The sequence below is a fragment of the Nerophis lumbriciformis genome, linkage group LG18 (assembly GCF_033978685.3).
Source record: "Nerophis lumbriciformis linkage group LG18, RoL_Nlum_v2.1, whole genome shotgun sequence".
Taxonomy (NCBI): Eukaryota; Metazoa; Chordata; class Actinopteri; order Syngnathiformes; family Syngnathidae; genus Nerophis; species Nerophis lumbriciformis.
Genome location: NC_084565.2, coordinates 33,036,410 through 33,058,354, shown reverse-complemented (window position 1 = coordinate 33,058,354; position 21,945 = coordinate 33,036,410). Strand labels below are relative to the sequence as shown.

The 21,945-nt window shown below is 40.3% G+C and overlaps 2 protein-coding genes across 2 annotated transcripts in view; one reads left to right on the top strand and one right to left on the bottom strand.

The window, feature by feature from the left end:
* Positions 1-3,470, bottom strand: part of paics (phosphoribosylaminoimidazole carboxylase, phosphoribosylaminoimidazole succinocarboxamide synthetase) — a 38,776-nt gene extending 35,306 nt beyond the window's left edge. Inside the window, exons 1-3 of the mRNA XM_061977415.2 lie at positions 3,131-3,470; positions 2,628-3,062; positions 486-545 (exon numbers count right to left, since the gene is read on the bottom strand). Of these exons, the coding sequence (XP_061833399.2) occupies positions 486-545; positions 2,628-3,062; positions 3,131-3,455 (820 nt within the window). The 5' untranslated portion in view covers positions 3,456-3,470. The remainder of the gene's footprint in view (positions 1-485; positions 546-2,627; positions 3,063-3,130) is intronic.
* Positions 3,471-3,570: 100 nt separating this feature from the next.
* On the top strand, positions 3,571-21,382 carry ppat (phosphoribosyl pyrophosphate amidotransferase). Its single transcript, XM_061977414.1, has 11 exons — positions 3,571-3,632; positions 6,165-6,231; positions 6,322-6,528; positions 12,983-13,095; positions 13,167-13,312; positions 13,391-13,463; positions 13,548-13,699; positions 16,557-16,684; positions 16,754-16,975; positions 20,939-21,059; positions 21,207-21,382. Exons 1-11 carry the CDS (start codon positions 3,571-3,573, stop codon positions 21,380-21,382), a joined length of 1,467 nt encoding a protein of 488 aa, XP_061833398.1.
* Positions 21,383-21,945: the final 563 nt, after the last annotated feature.

Sequence of the window (21,945 nt, the reverse complement as noted above, 5' to 3'; positions counted from 1 at the left end):
ATTTAAATGAGTAATAGAGAGTATAGTACAGCTTTTGTTAAGATATTGTGTACTATTGACTTTGTTTTGCTCGAACAATTGTATGTAATAAGAGAATAAGGAACTAGTTTAAATATTGTGTTATTGGTAAACTGTCAATAGCACTCACCATAAACAAATTGAAAAATGTGTAGTTAATGATATCGAGCGATCTTATACACTGATAATCAGAATCGCCAGCATAAAAACCTGATCGGAAAAATCATAGTCTGTTGTGCTACTCAGTTGCTGATGTGACACTTGTCATACTCTTTACAGTGAACTCATTAGGGTTATTAATTCTGACTAAGCAGTTTGCTTCTTACCGCTTTTACAACGTAAAACTGTTACAGCTGTATTGTGCAATACACTTTGCTTTAAGGTAAGTAAACACCAAAGATAGAATTACAGAGTCTCGGTAAGAGAGGTGGTTGATATTGCAAGCTTTGACTTGTTTTTTTTTTTACCTTGTCCTTTCCATTTTGGATCAGTGTCGCCGTCTTCATCGCAATCATCGCTGTTGTCATCTGGGAGAATAGAAGTAAAAAATTAAAAAAAAGACACAAGTGAACAAAAATCACAATCAGTTAGGGATGCTGGTTTGCATTTTTGAGGCAGTATGGTAGTATCAGAGACGTAACAGAGGAGGGACACCCTACGGATGGGTAATGTTTACATGTGTGCAGTCGGGCTGCACAGCTTTTGAGAAAAAAAAGTAATTGCGATTTTTCTCTCATTGTGATTTGATTTGCAATTTTTATAATTTATACATACAAATGCATAAAACTGCACAAATAAGTGAAAGAAGACATGTTACTTTTAATACTGTCAATCGACATATTCTTGTCTCAAGGTGCCACACATTAGAACATTATGCAATAATTTACTTTCAAAAATATTTGGCCTTAAGCGGGCAGACTCAGAGCTTTTGTCTACATCGTGCTTTTAAACTGAAGAATTAACAGTTAAAAACTATACAGTATTTACAATGTAATGCAATTATTTATTATAATAATAATAATGCAAGTAACCATTTAAAAGATTTCCACTTATTTCTCATTACTGTAAAATTGTTTATCATTGCACTGTAATTGGGAGGTAAATAACTTTCCATCCATTTTTTTCCTCGCATCTCCCTCTCGGGGTCACGGAGGGTGCTGGAGCCTATCCCAGCTGCATTCTAGCGGAAGGCGGGGTACACCCTGGACAAGTTGCCATCTCACCGCAGGGCCAAGACAAATAGACAGACAACATTCACACTCACATTAATACACTAGGGCCAATTTAGTGTTGCCAATCAAGCTTTACTAAATATACAAATAAAATGGACTCTTATTTCTGGAAGCAAATCTTTAACTTAAATATTGAACATCTTAAAGTGCTTTTTTTTTTCCAGTATAGGGATGTTGTATTTTTGTTTATTGCCAGGCATTCCCGTTTGTTTGTGTTGATGGCCGTGTATTTTCCACCCAATGTAAAGCTGAAATATTACCACAAGGGGACATTTGTCTTTGTAATCATTTTTTTTTTCCTCCTAATTTTTGTTAATTTGCGGCACTTCTCGATGGCGAGTAGTGAGGCTGCCTGTGCTTTCTGTTTGTGTAAATGTGGTGCTCCACCCACTGAAACAAAAATTGTAAACGACTAAAAAGAGGGTTCACTGCGTTTGGTTAATTCTACTGTCAAATTTACGCACTCAGGTGCTGGGAGCAGTCCAAAGAGCGAGATGTCTTTGTCCCTGTTTGAAACGAGAGGCGAACAAACAAACAATTCTGATCGGTGAACTTGGCTGTCACTCAAATGCCAGTGACGGGGGAGAATTTAAAAATAACTCAGCCTCTTAAAAGTTATTTATCACACTATATAAACCTTGGTGTCAATTTATCGTACAGCCCTAGTATGCTGAAACAGATGACTGATGTTGTGTTAAGGTAACATTCAAGCACTTGTTGCAGGTGGCTGAGTCTGCATTCATTTAGCACTAAAACTAGGCACAGACAGCAAATTTTTTGTACCGTCTTTGTACTACCGTGCAGCTGTGAAGGACCTCTGCACATGTTTAAGAAGAACATATTAAAAGTTGTTTAAAGCTGCTACAGACCATTTGGATGAGTACACAGACTCATAGACCACTTCTTTGAGGATGGTTGTGCCAACTTGCACCAGGGTTAGTTATAACGACAAGCCTTGTTAACAGCTAAGCTAAAACACATTAGGAGGGAGAAAGAAGTGGCTTTCAGAAGTGGAGACCGGGGCAGCTATAAGAAGGCCAAACATCAATTTAGCAGGGAGGTGCCAAATTCTAAATTGAAGTATTTGAATAGACTGCAGCAGTTCGCTGCAAACGAGTCTGCTCCTGTGTGAAGGGGACTTGGGCAACTTACCAACAACAAGCCTAAAGCCCCCCCGGAGAGCGGCCCAAGGCTTCTCCTTCTACCCCCACTCCTTCTATCACAACACCAGCTCCACCCTCCAACCTGCAGAGTTCATCCCTTCAATGTCTACTGCAAAACGAGTTATCTGATTACGGTGTTTTAAAGGCAGAGGTGGATTATCCTGGATCATCTGTTTTGTTGATGTTAATGTTGTGTACAAAGCAGCACACATACCATCATCAATCTCTATGACGACCTCGCCTTCAGACTTTTCTGTCTTCTCGCCATCAAACAACTTCCCCTTCACCTCCAGAGACATGTCGTTCAGGCCACGGTCCATCAGGATGGCCTCCACCTCGTCATAAAACTTCATGTACTTCCCCGCGCCGCTACTGCCACTACTTCCGTCGCCCTCGTGGGCGCTCTTGGCCGTCTTGTAGTCGTACTTGAGGTTCTTGTATTTGGTGCGACACTGCTTCCAGTTGCGCACCACCCCGAACGTCCGCTGCATGTGGCGAGACATCTCTTGGAAGATGAACTTGTTGCGCAGCGTGCTCTTGAGGCGATCTCGGACCCGGCCGTCCGCCCACACGCACAACAGGGCGCGCACCTCGTCGTCCGTCCAGTGGCGGCCGCCTTCCTCCGCCACGCTGACTTGGGTCTTGACCCCTGTTTGCCAACACGAGACTTGAGATTGTAGCTCAATAGTGAATGATCATCACAGCAGAACCTTTTACCTTCCTGCGTGTGAGCCGAGGGGATTCCTCTTTGCTGGTCTGTCCCTTCCATCGTCCTCCCATCCGCTGGGGGCCTCGTGCTGTCCAGTCTCAGGCTCCTGCACTTTGCCCTGCAGTCCCTCCAGCTACGCACCACGCTGAGCCGCCTCAGACGCTCTGAGATCAGCTGGAATGTGACTCTGCTCTGAGCCCCGTGCTGAGCCACCACCTCGTCCCACGCCGAAACCAGAGCCAGCACCTCCACATCCCCCCACGGCCTCTCCGTGGAGCCTCCTTCCTCTTCTTCCTCCTCTTGTCCTCGTTGCTTCTCTGCTCCTCTCTCCATGTTTTGAGCTGACCTGGAAACGCTTTTATCCCCTCCTCCACCCTTTTGAACCCGTCTGTCTCTGCTGCTCGGTTCCCTAGGCAACCAGGCGGTTAAGCCCGAAAGCAACGCCTCCATGCAGGAAAAGCAGCCTCACCACTGGCTTAAGCTGTGTGCAGAGGGGGCGGGGTTGAGCGTGTAATCAGAGAAGCAGCTTGGTGAAAAGACTGCAGTGAGACGACTCCTCGTCTATGTGGCAGCTTCTCAGCACACCACTTTTTTAAAAAGCTTTTTACTCCCTCGCTATCAAACTTGTTTGCTTTGCCCCAAGGCTTGGCACACATCCTACTGTTGCAAATGTTCATTCATGTTTAGTCCTGCAGAGAAAGGAGCAAGAGTGCACTTATATTTCAAATACACATCATTCTCCTCCATTCTAAAACACTTAGACACTTTCCTTTGTTGCAGTTAGCTCCTTTCCTCAATCTATGGTTATAATACATTTTTTCCTCTTTGCCATTACTTATTGTAAGCAAAAGTAAATTTAAAACATCTGATGAATATATTCGAATATATATTAAACTTGATCATCAACGAGATATCAGAACCGCTGAAGTAACTTAGCATTTCAAACAGGAAATTTCCAAGACAAAAGGAAAATAGCTGAAGTAATACCGATTTACAAGACTGGAGATAAACATCAATTTACAAATTATAGACCAGTTTCATTATTCCCACAATTCTCAAATTGTTAAATCTATTAACGGGAGATTAGACAAATTAGGGCTGGCCGGTATGGCTGAAAACTGTAATTTTTTTTATATTGGTCAAAATCGATATTTTCTTAATGACCTATGGAAAATATGGATCTGTAGACAAATAAATTGAATGTTAAAATTTCTATTTCAAATGTAACCTTCCTCCGATTATAATCCCTCTCAGCTAGAAAGAAAAGGAAATGTCAACAAAACCATGGAAAACACTGAATCAATGTCAACAAAATTCTAAAATCACAATAAACGCTCAACAATAACCCGCGGAAGCAGATTTTTACAACAAAGTTCTACAGAAAAGTGTTGTTGTTTTTTACCCATCATGTTCATATTTCGCCGTGTTTGTTGCATTTCGCTTGATTGTGAAAGATGTCGATCAAGGAGACTGTCTGAGAAGTATTAGAGGAGCGACGTTCATATCTTTTTAATATTCAGGGTTTTATCATTCATAGTTAAAACTGTAAATCCCACACTCTTTATTTTCATGTACATTCTGGGTGTCTCATTCAGTAAAAAAAAAAAAAATCCATGCCGTTTTTTGAGGTGGTTGGTCATAACAATTTTAGCATTCAATCAGACATTGTTGTGAGTTTTTTTTACTAGTGTACCTGGAAAAAAGGGACCTAAGCCAACTCACATGCATGGAGTACATGTGGAGACAAAAGATGGAGAATGGACGCATTTTGGCTTAAAAACCAACAATCCAAGCAAGATGAAGCGCCGCTCTGCAAGAGTTGCTTCAAAACATAGCTAGCTAGCGGCTAACGTCAATCCACAGTGTTTTAGCTTCTTCTAAAACACTAATCATCCCCTTCATGGCAACAAATAAACTACGTTTTTTACAAGTATCGTCCCTGCAGGACGAGGAATAGCTAACCATGCTTTACTACACACTTTGGGATACAATAGCGAACCGCTAACAGCAAACAGGCGCTCCTGAATGTAAACAAATACCACAGGCATTGACTGTAACGATACAATGTACAAGAGCTGTATATAGTAGATACTACAAAGATTACATTAAAAAAAAATGTATTATCACAAAATCTTTTGTCATTTTTATCATGTATAAACTCAGGACATACACTTCTGGACACAGAGGAACTTTAGTTATGAACAATACAGGATCCTAACTACTTAGTATTGGATTGATACCAAAATGTGTAGTATCACTCAAAACTAATGTAAGATATCCAAACAACAGAAGTAGTAAGTGTTTATTACACTTGAAGTGTATGAATAACATGTTAAAACAGAAACGTAAACTGATATTAACTGTAAATGAACAAGTGGATTAATAATCCATTTTCTACAGCTTGTCCCTCATAATTTTGATAAAATAAGAAATGACACAATATGTTACTGCATATGTCAGCAGCCAAATTGGGAGCTTTTGTTTACTTACTACTAAAGGAGAAGTTGTCTAGTATGTTCACTCTCTTATTCAATGGCAAAATTGTTCTTTGGTTCCGATAAGAAATGTATGTTTAATGCATCATAAGATTTTACGTTAAAATAGGCTCCAGCACCCCCGCGACCCCGAACGGGACAAGCGGTAGTAAATGGATGGATGGATTAAACCAACAATGAAATTTCTTTCTGATCCCCTTTATTTTGAAAAGTATCACAATACATTTTGGTACCAAAATATTGGTAACAGGACAACCCAAGTTCAAATTGTGTAATGTTACAGTGGCCAAACATATTAAATAAAACCTCTGCCTTGTTTTTAATGAATATTTTAAAGCCTACTATGCCACTGTATTTTAATGTTGATCATTATATGACAAGCGGTAGAAAATGGATGGATAGATTATAAAAAAGTTTGAGAACCACTGGTTTAACATCATGTGTTGTCAGTTGTGCTGTACATTTTCAACATGATTTAAATAAAATGGTATAGTCTGTTATCGTTTGTAGTCTTAATATGTGCATGTGTGTAATTGTGTCTCTTCAGGGGTCAAGAAAGTGCCGGAATTGTTACAAGTGATGGCGCCAGTCCCCCAACATACACGACCCACAAGGTAACACCTCACAAACACACCACATAAAACTCAAAGTAGTAAAACCCACTCACAGCACCCCACCCCCGCTCTTAACTATGTGTTTCTCAGGGTATGGGCTTGGTGAGCTCGGCCTTCCCCGCCGAGGCTCTCTCGAAACTGCGCTATGGCAACCTGGGCATCTGCCACACTCGCTACTCCACCACGGGCATGTCGGAGCTGCAGAACTGCCAGCCCTTTGTGGTGGACACGCTGCACGGCAAGATCGCAGTGGCGCATAACGGAGAGCTGGTTAATGCTCACGGCCTGCGAAAGAAGGTCGGTCAGGACCCGTCGGGGCATGAGAATTTTTTTTATAATTTTTTAATTTTATAAAGGGGAACATTTTTTAAATATTTGCATTACTTGTCATTTAAAAATAATTTGGTTATTGTATACTCTTGAGTGTATTTACAGTATATATAATAAAAACAGATACCGTATTTTCTAGACCAGGGGTGCTCATTACGTCGATCGCGATCTACCGGTCGATCTCGGAGGGTGTGTCAGTCGATCACCAGCCAGGCATTAAGAAAATAGTCCTAAAAATGAGCGATCATAAATCTTCACTATGACGTCACTTTTGTCACTTGATTGACATTCACGGCACCCGAGGGTCTTCTGAGATGACGCTGGCTGCTGCCAGCTCATTAAAATTACCGACTGGAAGGCGAGAAACACTTTATTTCAACAGACTCTGGCGCCGTACCTGTCGTCAAAACTCCAAAGACCAACTGCACAGTTGCACAATAAAAGCTCTGCTTCATCCTGCCTGCGCTACCAAAATAAGAGTCTCAAAAAGCTGGTGTGCGCAAGCTACGAAGTTTGCCGACAATGTATTTCTTGTAAAGTGTATACAAAGGAGTACGGAAGCTGGACAAATAAGATGCCAAAAACCAACCACTTTCATGTGGTATTGGACAGAAAGGAGGACTTTCTTTCTCCTCCATTCGAAAATGCGGGCGTTATCATCACCACTGTCTGATTCCAATCAATGCAAGTCATCAGAATCAGGTAATACACCAACTTATATTCTTGTCTTCATGAAAGAAAGGAATCTATATGTGTTAAACATGCTTGTATTATCTTTAACCACCTTTAAGTTGTTAACAATATTAACTATATGTGTTAAACATGCTTGTATTATCTTTAACCACCTTTAAGTTGTTAACAATATTAACTATATGTGTTAAACATGCTTGTATTATCTTTAACCACCTTTAAGTTGTTAACAATATTAACTATATGTGTTAAACATGCTTGTTTTATCTTTAACCACCTTTAAGTTGTTAATAATATTAACTATTTGTGTCAAACATGCTTGTATTATTTTTAACCACCTTTAACTTGTTAACAATATTAACTATATGTATTAAACATACTTGTATTATCATTAAACACCTTTAATGTATTAACTATATGTGTTAAACATGCTTGCATTATCATTGAACACCTTTAACTTGTTAACAAAAACATATATTTCATAAATAAGTAAATATAAATTATATATATGAATGAGGTAGATCCCCACGACTTGATCAATTGAAAAGTAGCTCGCCTGCAGAAAAAGTGTGAGCACCCCTGTTCTAGACCATAGGGCGCACTGCCAATGAGCGGGTCTATTCAAGTCTTTTTTCACACAAAAGGCGCATCGGATTATAAAGCGCATTAAAGGGGTCATATTATGATTTTTTTCTCATTCTAAAACACTTCCTTGTGGTCTACATTAGATGTGATGGTGGTTCTTTGGTCAAAATGTTGCATAGATTTTGTTTTACAGACCATCTTCAAGTCGCTTTCTGACAGTCGCTTCAGGATGCGCCGTTTTGTGGGCGGTCTTATTTACGTGTGCTCATCTTCGACAGCGTCTTTTCCCCGTCATTTTTGTTGTAGCGGTGTAGCGTGCAAGGACGGGAGTGGAAGAAGTGTCAAAAGATGGAGCTAACTGTTTTAATGGCATTCAGACTTTACTTAAATCAACAACGGAGCAGCATCTCCTCAGCCGTAGCTCACTAGTGCAACAACGCCGGAAATGTGTCCCGTGAAAAAACGTCCGACCAGAACTCTCTAATAGCTAAGGTTCCGTGGATGAATAATGTAAACTCACTACACTGGTAGTTTTTAGCGCTTCCAAAGCGAGATATAATTTAGAACTTTACGCTACTTTATATTAGAAATGGCAACAGCAGAGGATGAATGTCCCATAACAAGAAGATAGTGAAAAAGAAGAAGCTTATTGACTACGGTGTTGGCACGGACTACATTGGCGGACGTGCGCACATTTTCAAGACTTATGCAGATCTCAAACATCAGCGGGTACCAGAAGGTATGAAAAGTTGGTTTTGCGTAATATTGTGAAAGAAAACGCCAGATAATATGTCTGCTAATGGGTGCCATTTTGCGGTCCTTCTACACACACCATAGTAATACTTGTATCTCTGACTACGGTAGCCGTAATGGGCCGACAATCCATCAAGCGGTGCGGCTTCAAAGTCATACTAAAACAGTTTGACAGATTTTTGAGCGCCTTTCGTAATGTTCTTTATTTTCAATGAAACATTTAAAGTTTTGGTGTTGTTTACTGATGTCATATTGCAGTCTACACTCTCTTATGTGTGACTATCATCTACTGGTCACACTTATCATTACACCATGTACCAAATAAAATTGCTTCGAGGTCAGTAAGTACAACCAGAATTATTCCGTACATATCACGTGCACCGGGTTATAAAGCGCTCTGTAGATTTTTGAGAAAATGAAAGGATTTTAAGTGTGCCTTATAGTCCGAAAAATACGGTAAGTAAATGTCAATCAATCAATCAATCAATGTTTATTTATATAGCCCTAAATCACAAGTGTCTCAAAGGGCTGCACAAGCCACGACGACATCCTCGGTACAAAGCCCACATTAGGGCAAGGAAAAACTCACCCCAGTGGGACGTCGATGTGAATGACTATGAGAAACCTTGGAGAGGACCGCATATGTGGGTAACACCCCCCCCCCCCCTGTAGGGGAGACCGAATGCAATGGATGTCGAGTGGGTCTGACATAATATTGTGAGAGTCCAGTCCATAGTGGATCCAACATAATAGTAAGAGTCCAGTCCATAGTGGAGCCTGCAGGACACCATCCCGAGCGGAGACGGGTCAGCAGCGCAGAGATGTTCCCAGCCGATGCACAGGTCCCGACTCTGGACAGCCAGCACTTCATCCATGGCCACCGGACCTGTGCCCCCCCCCCCTCCACAAGGAAGAGGGGAGCAGAAAAGAAAAGAAACGGCAGATCAACTGGTCTAAAAAGGGGGTCTATTTAAAGGCTAGAGTATACAAATGAGTTTTAAGATGGGACTTAAATGCTTCTACTGAGGTAGCATCTCTAATTGTTACCGGGAGGGCATGCCATAGTACTATAGCCCGCAGACTTTTTTTGGGTTCTGGGAATCACTAATAAGCCAGAGTTCTTTGAACGCAGATTTCTTGCCAGGACATATGGTACAATACAATCGACAAGATAGGAAGGAGCTAGACCGTGTTGTATTTTATACGTAAGTAGTAAAACCTTAAAGTCACATCTTAAGTGCACAGGAAGCCAGTGCAGGTGAGCCAGTATAAGCCTAATATGATCAAACTTTCTTGTTCTTGTCAAAAGTCTAGCAGTCGCATTTTGTACCAATTGTAATCTTTTAATGCTAGCCATAGGGAGACCCGAAAATAATACGTTACAGTAGTCGAGACGAGACGTAACGAACGCATGAATAATGATCTCAGCGTCGCTAGTGGATAAAATCGAACGAATTGTAGCGATATTACGGAGATGAAAGAAGGCCGTTTTAGTAACACTCTTAATGTGTGATTCAAACGAGAGAGTTGGGTCGAAGATAATACCCAGATTCTTTACTGATTCGCCTTGTGTAATTGTTTGGTTGTCAAATGTTAAGGTGGTATTATTAAATAAATGTCGGTGTTTAGCAGGACCGATAATCAGCATTTCCGTTTTCTTGGCGTTGAGTTGCAAGAAGTTAGCGGACATCCATTGTTTAATTTCATTAAGACACGCCTCCAGCTGACTACAATCCGGCGTGTTGGTCAGCTTTAGGGGCATGTAGAGTTGGGTGTCATCAGCATAACAATGAAAGCTAACACCGTATTTGCGTATGATGTCGCCTAGCGGCAGCATGTAAATACTAAAGAGTGCAGGGCCAAGAACCGAACCCTGAGGAACTCCGCACGTTACCTTAACATAGTCCGAGGTCACATTATTATTGGAGACACACTGCATCCTGTCAGTAAGATAAGAGTTAAACCACGATAAAGCTAATGATATAAACTGTATTAATTTGTACAAAAATTAGTAAATAGGGATGTTCGTATTTGGAATTTACAGATTGCTGTTGATATCGATCATCCATGAGTAGAATCGGCCAGTACCAATACTGTTACAGCTCACAGGTAGTAAGTGTAAACTTTTTCATTTAGTAATGGTAAGTGCTATTGACAGTTTAACAGTATCAACACAGTATATAACTATTTGATCATTCTATTTTATTACAATTTTTTCATCAAAACAAAGCCAATAGTAGTTTTTACATTTATTTAGTTATTGTGTACTCATTTAAATCATTTGGATTTGGCCCTCAAAGTCCTTGTGTACAGGGAATTGTTATTCCCTTAATTTGTAAACATTGTCAAAAACACACATTTAATTCTGAGAAAACAAAAATATCAATGTAATCACGAGTATCGATCATTTACGGATACTTACCTTTTGATATCAACACTACCAATTTATGGATCGATCTGTCCCCCTCACAGTTGCTATTACATTATCCTCTCTCTAGACTTGTAGTAATTTACTCTTTCTGCTGTAACGTGCTTCCATCTACACTAAGTTCTCTTTACTTGGTGTTGTTTAAGGCATGTTGTTTAAGCATGCCTGCTCCTGGCTTGCTTATGGTGTGTAACATGTCTCATCCTCCAGTAATAATCATACTTGATGACCATACCAAGAAATGCAGTTTATTTGCCGTAATGGATGTGATTATTATCTTAGGGCAGAAAATCCACACTTTTTATGGAGATTAGGGATGTAATGATAAACTGTTAATGATAACCATATGTATGTTTTATCATTTTATATTAAAATGATTGGAAAACCGTGATGATTGATAACCAGTGCCACACTTTGGTAATATCAAAAATTGACTAGTGCGAGCTTAAATAATAACACAAGAAACATTAACGTCTTTCCCAATTAAGAAACCACATACTCCAATACAAACCTTGGTGTCTGATTAACTAAGATATTCAGTTTTGGACATCGAACCTCCAGGATGTGCTCTCGGTACAGAATTATCAATCAATGATTTTTCTTTTTAACAACTTTGTTAACACAGACGGAGGTGTCTAAAACAGGAAGTGAACTCACATGAGGTCACATAAATAGAGACAAGTGAACACTCAATTAGCCTCTATCAATAAAATTTTATCAATAAAAATGTGTAAAAACTTTAAAAAATTAAAATGGAAGAAGATAAACATATTCAAACACACAAATAAAAATGGTTCTTAAAAACCAGAACAATATTTAATGTTTCTGTTATAATTTTTTTTAAATCCAACTTGGTTGAAAGATTTCAGTGTGTGAATAAGTACTTTTTGAGCACATTCAACAATACCGCGATAATAATAATTTAATAAATTTGCTCACAATAACTGATATAAAATATTCATATCCTTACATCCCTGATGGGCATACAGAAATAGCTGCTAGCCGCTTGTCAGCCTGGGGACTAAAGATAAATACAGTGTCAACCAGAGGTGATCGGCATTGAAAAGTATTCCTTAGCATTGCAATAACATAGATTTTCACATAATTGGCCGATACTGATGGGTGGCCAATCGATCGACACATCCCTACTAAATAAATGCATATTCTATTTCAAATGTGTAGCATTATGAGAATATGGGTTAAGCTACAGCATTCTGTTAAAAATCTGTTAAATATTGGGGCGAAAAGTCCAAACCAGTGCACCTTTTTCCTGATCTGTACCAAAAGTTATTGGCCCATGTCCTATCCCTTGATTAAGTTTTATGTTCTTTGTACACAATCCTGGTGATTTAGAGGAAGAAAGGGTAATGGAAGAAAGTGCGGGCAAACTCTAATAATAGATCAGTTTACTGTGTAGAATTAATGGATTTAATGGTGCAATAAAGCAACTGGAGCAGAGTGCAATACCGGGCTGCAACTAGCAGAAACGCTGCTGGTTGAAAAGGGGTTTATTATTGTTGCCATGGTAATGGCAACAAGAAGGAGCTGAGCCGGAAGGCAAAGCTCTCAATTTACCGGTCGATCTACGTTCCCATCCTCACCTATGGTCATGAGCTTTGGGTTATGACCGAAAGGACAAGATCACGGGTACAAGGAGGAGCCAGATGAGGTGGTTCGGGCATCTGGTCAGGATGCCACCCGAACGCCACCCTAGGGAGATGTTTCGGGCACGTCCGACCGGTAGGAGGCCACGGGGAAGACCCAGGACACGTTGGGAAGACTATCTCTCCCGGCTGGCCTGGTAATGCCTTGGGATCCCCCGGGAGGAGCTGGACGAAGTGGCTGGGGAGAGGGAAGTCTGGGCTTCCCTGCTTAGGCTGCTGCCCCCGCGACCCGACCTCTGATAAGCGGAAGAAGATGGATGGATGGTAACGGGAGTGGACATGACGGGTGGTTTATGTGCAGGTCATGCGTCACGGCGTGGGTCTGTCCACCAGCTCTGACAGCGAGCTCATCACCCAGCTGCTGGCCTTGACCCCACCCACGGAGGAGCTGGACGCCCCCAACTGGGTGGCCAGGTTAGTCCTCCACAGTTATTCCACCAGCGCATTAACAGCCCGTAAATGGTCTTTTTTTTTTTTTTTTGTAGAATCAAGAATTTGATGACTGAGACGCCGACGTCCTACTCGCTCTTGATGATGTTTAAAGACGTCATTTACGCCGTGCGGGACCCCTACGGCAATCGACCCCTCTGCATTGGACGCGTCGTCCCCGTCTCCAAACTGCACAAGTCAGGTAGTCTCTCTTTTTTTTTTTTCTTTTTTTTTTTACCTCACCGCTGCTGATTAGCTTGATTTGCTATCTTGTTTTTAGGCGGTGGTGAAGCGGACACCGAGGGCTGGGTCGTGTCCTCCGAGTCCTGCAGCTTTCAGTCCATCGGTGCAAAGTATGTTTTTATTATTGCTGTACTGTATTTTATACTATTGACCTGAAATGAAGTGAGGCTGACCACGTTCTCGCCTCTCGTCAGGTATTACAGGGAGGTCCTCCCAGGAGAGATCGTCCAGATATCTCAACACGGAGTCAAGTCTTTGAGCGTGGTCCCTCGTCGCGAAGGGGACTTTCCCGCCTTCTGCATATTTGAATATGTTTACTTCGCCAGACCGGACTCCATTTTTGAAGGTGCCACAATGTAGTATTTTTCAGCAGTTTTCAATAAGCCTCGGTGTGTTTGGAAGTGTGTGTTCCACTTAGACTTTTAGACAAAATGTAATGATCCACAAGGGAAATTGTTCCACACAGTAGCTCAGTTACAAAGGATGGAAAGGATAATGCACACAAGTGCACAAAAAAGTTTAAGTTACGGTAAGTTAAAGTACTAATGATTGTCACACACACACTAGGTGTGGCAAAATTATTCTCTGCATTAGACCCATCACCCTTGATCCTTGAGGGGAGCAGTGGGCAGCAGCGGCGGCTGTGCCGGGGAATAATTTTTGGTCTTTTAACCCCCAATTCCAACTCTTGATGCTGAGTGCCAAGCAGGGAGGTAATGGGTCCCATTTTTATAGTCTTTGGTATGACTCGGCCAGGGTTTGAACTCACAACCTACCGATCTCAGGGCTGACACTCTAACCAAAGAGGGCGGAAACAAAAGTTTTAAAGTAGACTAAATGTACGATAGTAGCAATATAAAATATAACATGTAATATTTACATATTATATATACAGTATATAATATATACTGATTAATGATATTATATTTTTATATAATATATATATACAATATATAACAAATACCAATTACCATGTATAACATTACAGTATATGTAACAGCTGCAGCAATAAAAAGGGCAGCATAAAAAAAAGACATGTTTTCCTGGCATGTTCTGGTAAGCCTGACATTTTGTGTCTGTAGCTTTAATGCTAACGAGCTATGTTTGTGTTTCGAAGCAGAGCCATTTTTTTGCACTGTAACTCCCAACTTGTCCAACGTAATAGATGCCATACATCGCAACGAGGTAATGTTAAGGATAGCCGCACTAGCATAGCTATGTTAGCTACAATGCTAACATTACACTTTTGGACAGCAACATCACGCTCGGTTAGTTAATTTGCTGCGGAAAAACAGCTCGCACGACTGACGGTTGGCAGAGGCCCAGACTGCATTTTAAGATGTGTAGAGAAGCCTGCTGTATGACAAAGCTCTGGGTGTATATACAATATGGGTGTCAAAGTTCTCTTTCAGGGCAATTATGTTTACAAGTTCAGTGTGTTTACATTGAACTTGTAGACATGAGAACAAGGTTTCTCATTGTCCTCCCACTAGGTTGAGTTTTTCCTTGACCTGATGTGGGATCTGAACCAAGGATGTCGTTGTGGCTTGTGCAGCCCTTTGAGACACTTGTGATTTAGGGCTATATAAATAAACATTGATTGATTGATTTAGGGAACCCCTTATAGCATGTACATGACTGTCAACATCAGGCCGTGACAACACAGATAACAGACCTATTCCTTGTATTCCGTGACGTGATTTCTTCCCGGAAGTGAAAACCAGTGGTGGTCAATCAGGGGGGGCGTAGATCTTATCTTCCTGCAAAAAGCAGATACGAGCCAAAAATTAAACTCTGCAATGGAATAGATCCCTACACTTTATCAAAAAAAGGTTTGTCGAGTGATGAAGGATTATCCGTCGGCCACGTTCCCAGACATATCGAACTATTGTGCTCCAGGCGCCATTCTGCACGACAAAGCAGATGGAAACTTGGAAAAGCATGGAGGTCTACAACTTCTTTCACTGTGTAAAAGCGCTTTGAATCACTAGAGAAAAGCGCTATAAAAATATAATTCACTTCACTTCTTTGTGTGTCGCTGGGTCAAGGACATTGGTATAAAGAGTCTTCCGGATAAATAAGCATTGTTTTTGCTCGAGTAAGGTCATGATTTAACTGTGTCTAAGCGGACATGTTTGTTGCTATGCCACATGCTGTTTACGAGTGTGTTTTCCCCGTCTTTATCAAAATATAACCATAAATGTCAACGTTGTGTATGTGCTGAAAGTTTCATTTATGATTGCTGCTTTTGGTAAAAACTGAACTCTTTTGGATTTCGCTATCATTTCCTTTCTTTTATTTAGACTCACCGAGTTGGTGCTTTTCGAAACACTCGTAGTAAATGTGTTCAAGAAATACAAAAAATCTCAAATAGAGATGTCCGATAATGGCTTTTCTGCCGATATCCGATATTTCGATATTGTCCTATTCTTAATTACCGATTCCGATATCAACCGATACCGATATATACAGTCTTGGAATTAACACATTATTATGCCTAATTTTGTTGTGATGCCCCGCTGGATGCATTAAACAATGTAACAAGGTTTTCCAAAATAAATCAACTCGAGTTATAGAAAAAAATGCCAACATGGCACTGCCATATTTATTATTGAAGTCACAAAGTGCATACCGGTAATTTTTTTTAACATGCCTCAAAACAGAAGCTTGGAATTTGGGACATGCTCTCCCTGAGAGAGCATGAGGAGGTTGAGGTGGGCGGGGTTGGGAGGTAGCGGGGGGTGTATATTGTAGCGTCCCGGAAGAGTTAGTGCTGCAAGTGGTTCTGGGTATTTGTTATATTGTGTTTATGTTGTGTTACGGTGCGGATGTTTTCCCGAAATGTGTTTGTCATTCTTGTTTGGTGTGGGTTCACAGTGTGTCGCATATTTATAACAGTGTTAAAGTTGTTTATACGGCCACCCTCAGTGTGACTTGCGCATTCTTAGACTCTGCTCCTTTGGACTGGAGTGCGTCGTTTTGTAAAATCTTGCATTGTTCCGCCCTTCTTGATTACCTCTCGAGGAACTCTGAAGAAACTTGTATCTTCTTTGCGATTTGAACGGTTCGCACGGCCGAACACAACGTAAGCATCGGGCGTTTTTCTTCGAGAGAGGCTAAATGGCGCCTAGTACCTGATGACAACAGAGCCATATTTAATGAGCGGGACGTGACATCATTTAAAACCAAGCAATGTGTTGCAGGTCAGATGGTGTACACCGTCCGACAGCGCTGCGGTCGACAGCTGGCCATCGAGGCTCCCACAGACGCAGACGTGGTCAGCACCGTGCCAGAGTCGGCCACCCCCGCCGCTCTGGGTTACGCCCAACAGGTCCGTCTGAAAACTAAAAAAATCCCCGCCCCCCCGACTTCCTGATGTGTTCTAACTCCCTTCTCTCAGTCTGGCCTGCCTTACATAGAGGTCCTGTGCAAGAACCGCTACGTCGGGAGAACCTTCATCCAGCCCAACACCCGTCTGAGGCAGCTGGGAGTGGCCAAGAAGTTCGGCGCCCTGACGGACAACTTTGCCGGCAAGCGAGTGGTGCTGGTTGACGACTCCATCGTCCGGGGAAACACCATCTCCCCCATCATCAAACTACTGAAGGAAGCCGGGGCCACTGAGGTCTGTCAAAGATCATTACCGTTATTCATTACAACGTAGCACATCCAGAGACAATTAAAGATGAGACCACCCCTCTTTTTAGGAATACATGTCTATTTCTTATCTGCTGGACGTCTATGCTTCATTGATAGCTATTGTTGTCAAATTAGCATCACAACTTGGTTGCCAATTTTCTAAAAGCAAAACACTTGTAAGACACTTGTCCAGCAAATCTGCATGTCCAGGTCACTGGTGTGTGAGTGACAGGAAGAAAAGCATTTGCATGGACGCACAGCACTTTAAAACCTTTAGTATTTCAGGATGTGGAATTAAATTATGGAATGGATTAATTGAAGAAATTGAACAATGTACTAAAATGATTAAGAAACTGTTCAAACTGAGACTGTTAAAGCACAAATAAGAATATTGATAAATATGTTGAGCTTGTTGAAAATTAAATAAACTTACCTTATTTTTCGGACCATAGGGCGCACTGCTAAAGAGCGGTTTATTCAGGTCTTTTTTCATACAAAAGGCGCACCAGATTATAAGCAGAGGTGGGTAGTAACGCGCTACATTTACTCCGTTACATCTACTTGAGTAACTTTTGGGATAAATTGTACTTCTAAGAGTAGTTTTAATGCAACATACTTTTACTTTTACTTAAGTATATTTATAGAGAAGGAACGCTACTTTTATCTACATTCAGCTCGCTACTCGCTACTAATTTTTATCCATCTGTTAATGCACGCTTTGTTTGTTTTGGTCTGTCAGACAGACCTTCAAAATGCCTGCCTTACTGGTGACGTTTCACTTCGTTCCACCAATCAGATGCAGTCACTGGTGACGTTGGACCAATCAAACAGAGCCAGGTGGTCACATGACCTGACTTAAACAAGTTGAAAAACTTATTGGGGTGTAACCATTTAGTGGTCAATTGTACGGAATGTGTACTGTACAATCTAATAATAAAAGTTCCAATCAATCAATCAAAAGTGTGAAGGAAAAAAGATACTTTTTTATTTCAACCGTACATCCTGTCAAAAGCCTAAAGACTGACTGCACAGTTCCTGTCTTCACAATAAAAGTGCCGCTCCATCGCGCCTGCGCTTTCAAAACAAGAGTCTCCGAAAGCCAGCGCAAACAAGCTAGCAAGCTACAGAGTTTGACGCCAATATATTTCTTGTAAAGTATATAAAAACGAATATGGAAGCTGGAAACTTTCATGTGGTATTAGACAGAAAGGAGGAACTTTTCTTCTCCATTTGAAAACGTGGACGTTATCATCACTACTGTCTGATTACAATCAATGCAAGTCATCAGAATCAGGTAATACACCAACTTATATTCTAGTCTTCATGAAAGAAAGGAATCTATATGTGTTAAACATGCATGTATATTCATTAAAACACCTTTAACATGTAAACAAAAACAGCAAAATAAATACATATAAATGATATACTGTATATATCAATGTATATGTATATATATATATATATATATATATATTTCTATGATATGAGTGTGTATGTTACTCATCAGTTACTCAGTACTTGAGTAGTTTTTTCACAACATACTTTTTACTTTTACTCAAGTAAATATTTGGGTGACTACTCCTTACTTTTACTTGAGTACGGTAATACATCTCTAAAGTAACAGTACTCTTACTTGAGTACAATTTCTGGCTACTCTACCCACCTCTGATTATAAGGCGCATTAAAGGGGTCATATTATGATTTTTTTTTCTCATTCTAAAACACTTCCTTGTGGTCTACATAACATGTGATGGTGGTTCTTTGGTCAAAATGTTGCATAGATTTTGTTTTACAGGTCATCTTCAAGCCGCTTTCTGACAGTCGCATCAGGATGCACCGTTTTGTGGACCGTCTTATTTAAGTGGCTCACTTTCGACAGCGTCTTTTCTCCGTCACTTTTGTTGTAGCGGTGTAGCGTGCAAGGACGGTAGTGGAAGAAGTGTCAAAAGATGGAGCTAACTGTTTTAATGACATTCAGACTTTACTTCAATCAATAACGGAGCAGCATCTCCTCATCCGTGGCTCACTAGTGCAATAATGCCAAAAATGTGTCCCGTGAAGAACCGTCCGACCGAAACTCTCTAATAACAAAAGTTCCTTGGGTGAATCATGTTTACTCACTACACCGGTATGTTTTAGCGCTTTCATGGCGAGTTTACTGACAGATATAAGTAAGAACTTCACACTACTTTATATTAGAAATGGCAACAGTGGAGGATGCATGTCCCATAACAAGAAGATAGAGGAAAAAGAAGAAGCTTATCGACTATGGGGTCGGTACGGACTACAAAGACGGATGCACGCAAATTTTCAGGACTTATGCAGATCCCAAATACAGATCAGCAGGTACCAGAAGGTAAGAAAAGTTTCTTTTGCATAATATTGCGAAACAAAACGCCAGATAATGTCTTACCTTATACACACACCATAATAATACTCGTATGTTGAAGCAAGGTACTAACCATCAAGCGGTGCGGCTTCATTGCTTACCAAAGTCGTACTAAAACATTTTGATAGATTTTTGAGCGCTGTGTGTAAAGTTCTATATTTTCAATGTAACATATAACATTTTGGTGTTGTTTACTTGAGTCATATTGCAGTCTACACGTATCTCTTATGTGTGACTGCCATCTACCGGTCACACTTATCATTTCACCAAGTACCAAATAAAATAGCTTCAAGGTTGGTAAGCACAACCAAAATGATTCCGTACATTAGGCGCACTGTCAAGTTTTGAGAAAATGAAAGGTTTTTTAGTGCGCCTTATAGTCGGAAAAATACGTTACAAAAATGATTCAGTTTAAGAAACTGTTCAAACTGAGATCGTTAAAGTATAAATAAGAAGAATATTGATAAACATGTTGAACTTATTGAAAATGAAATAAATGTATTCTTTTCACGATATGAAATACAACTCTATTACTTTTTTAAAGAATTGTATTGTTTATGGAGTACTTTGTGTATAAATTGAGAGCAGGAAGTGAAAAAAAGTGTTAGCAATTACTATGAAATGAAAAAGGGGTACAATTTAAATAAGCTCTGCTTCTTCCTAATCCTTTTTGAACATGTTGAAAATAGAAACTTTAGTTTGTGATGTATAATGGTTAAAAAAAACAAACTACACTTAACCCAGTCACAGGTCAGGACTTGTCTTTGTACAAGTTTGACCAAAACTCTTTCTTTTCTTATATATTTGTACCTGTTTTTGTGTATTTGGAACCTGCATAAGTCCCGAAAATGTGAAATCATACATGAAGACATGGCGGAGATACAAAAATATAACAATCTTGCCTTCTCCAAACTTATTTCGAACGAGCCTTTTGGGATTTGCCTTATTTACGTCACTGATGATATCTCCATATATGGTAGTGTAACCAAAGAGTTTTGTGCGAGTCTGCCATTTTTATTCAATTGCAGTCAATAAGTTTCTTCTTTCTCTCTACCTTCTTTTTGTTGGGCAGACTGGCTCGTACATGCACACGCATCGTCCGCTGTTGCTTTTTCTTTTACATAGTAACGTACAGTTTGAACTAAATCTGTCAGTAGAATTCGTATGGAAACGCTAAAAAGGACATCATGTCTAACGGGGCGGAGACTCTGTGAGCTTTGGCACGTAAATAAGGCCGCGCACAAAGAGACTGTCAGAAAGCTGCTTGAAGAGGATCTTTAAAACAATCTATGCAAAATTTGGACCAAAGAACCACTATTACATGTTATGTAGACCACAAGGTAATGTTTTAAATGTAGAAAATATATTACTTAACCCTTGTGTATGTTCATATTGTTGTTACTCAGCCAGCGTTTGCAGGTCTGATGGACTCGTTGCATTTTGTGGCTTTTAATGCCTCACAATCAAACACTTTTATGTTAAAACACTGAATAGATGTTTACCTTATCCCAATAAACATCTGTTTATTGTTTTGTTATGATAATATCTCCTCCTCCACAGGTTCACATCAGAGTGGCCTCGCCGCCTATTAAGTTTCCTTGTTACATGGGCATCAACATCCCCACTAAAGAGGAGCTCATCGCCAACAAGCCAGAGTTCCAGGACATTGCTGGATACATTGGTAAGTGCTATGCCCGATGTAAATGTGCCTTATGAATGTGATGTATAAGGTAAAGTGCCTTGTGTATCATTCCAGGTATAGTAAAGCGCTATATAAATACAGACCGTTTTGTTTTACCATGAACTAACAAAGCTGTGTGTTGTTCAGGTGCTAACAGCGTGCAGTATCTGACCGTGGAGGGTCTGGTGTCGGCGGTCCAGAAAGGTGTGGCCTCCTTGCAGGGTGACAAGATGATCAACTCTACTAATGAAAAGTCAGGTGAAAGAGTGGGTCACTGCACCGCGTGTTTGACTGGGAAGTACCCTGTAGAACTAGAGTGGTAACTGCTGAGTCATGCCGCCCTCCTCCTCGGAAAGAACTACCGTATTTTTCGGAGTATAAGTCGCACCGGAGTATAAGTCACACCTGCTGAAAATGCATAATAAAGAAGGAAAAAAACATATATAGGTCGCACTGGAGTATAAGTCACATTTTTGGGGGAAATTTATTTGATAAAACCCAACACCAAGAATAGACATTTGAAAGGCAATTTAAAATAAATAAAGAATAGTGAACAACAGGCTGAATAAGTGTACGTTATATGAGGCATAAATAACCAACTGAGAACGTGCCTGGTATGTTAACGTAACATATTATGGTAAGAGTCATTCAAATAACTATAACATATAGAACATGCTATACGTTTACCAAACAATCTGTCACTCCTAATCGCTAAATCCCATGAAATCTTATACGTCTAGTCTCTTACGTGAATGAGCTAAATAATATTATTTGATATTTTACGGTAATGTGTTAATAATTTCACACATAAGTCGCTCTTGAGTATAAGTCACACCCCCGGCCAAACTATGAAAAAAACTGCGACTTATAGTCTGAAAAATACGGT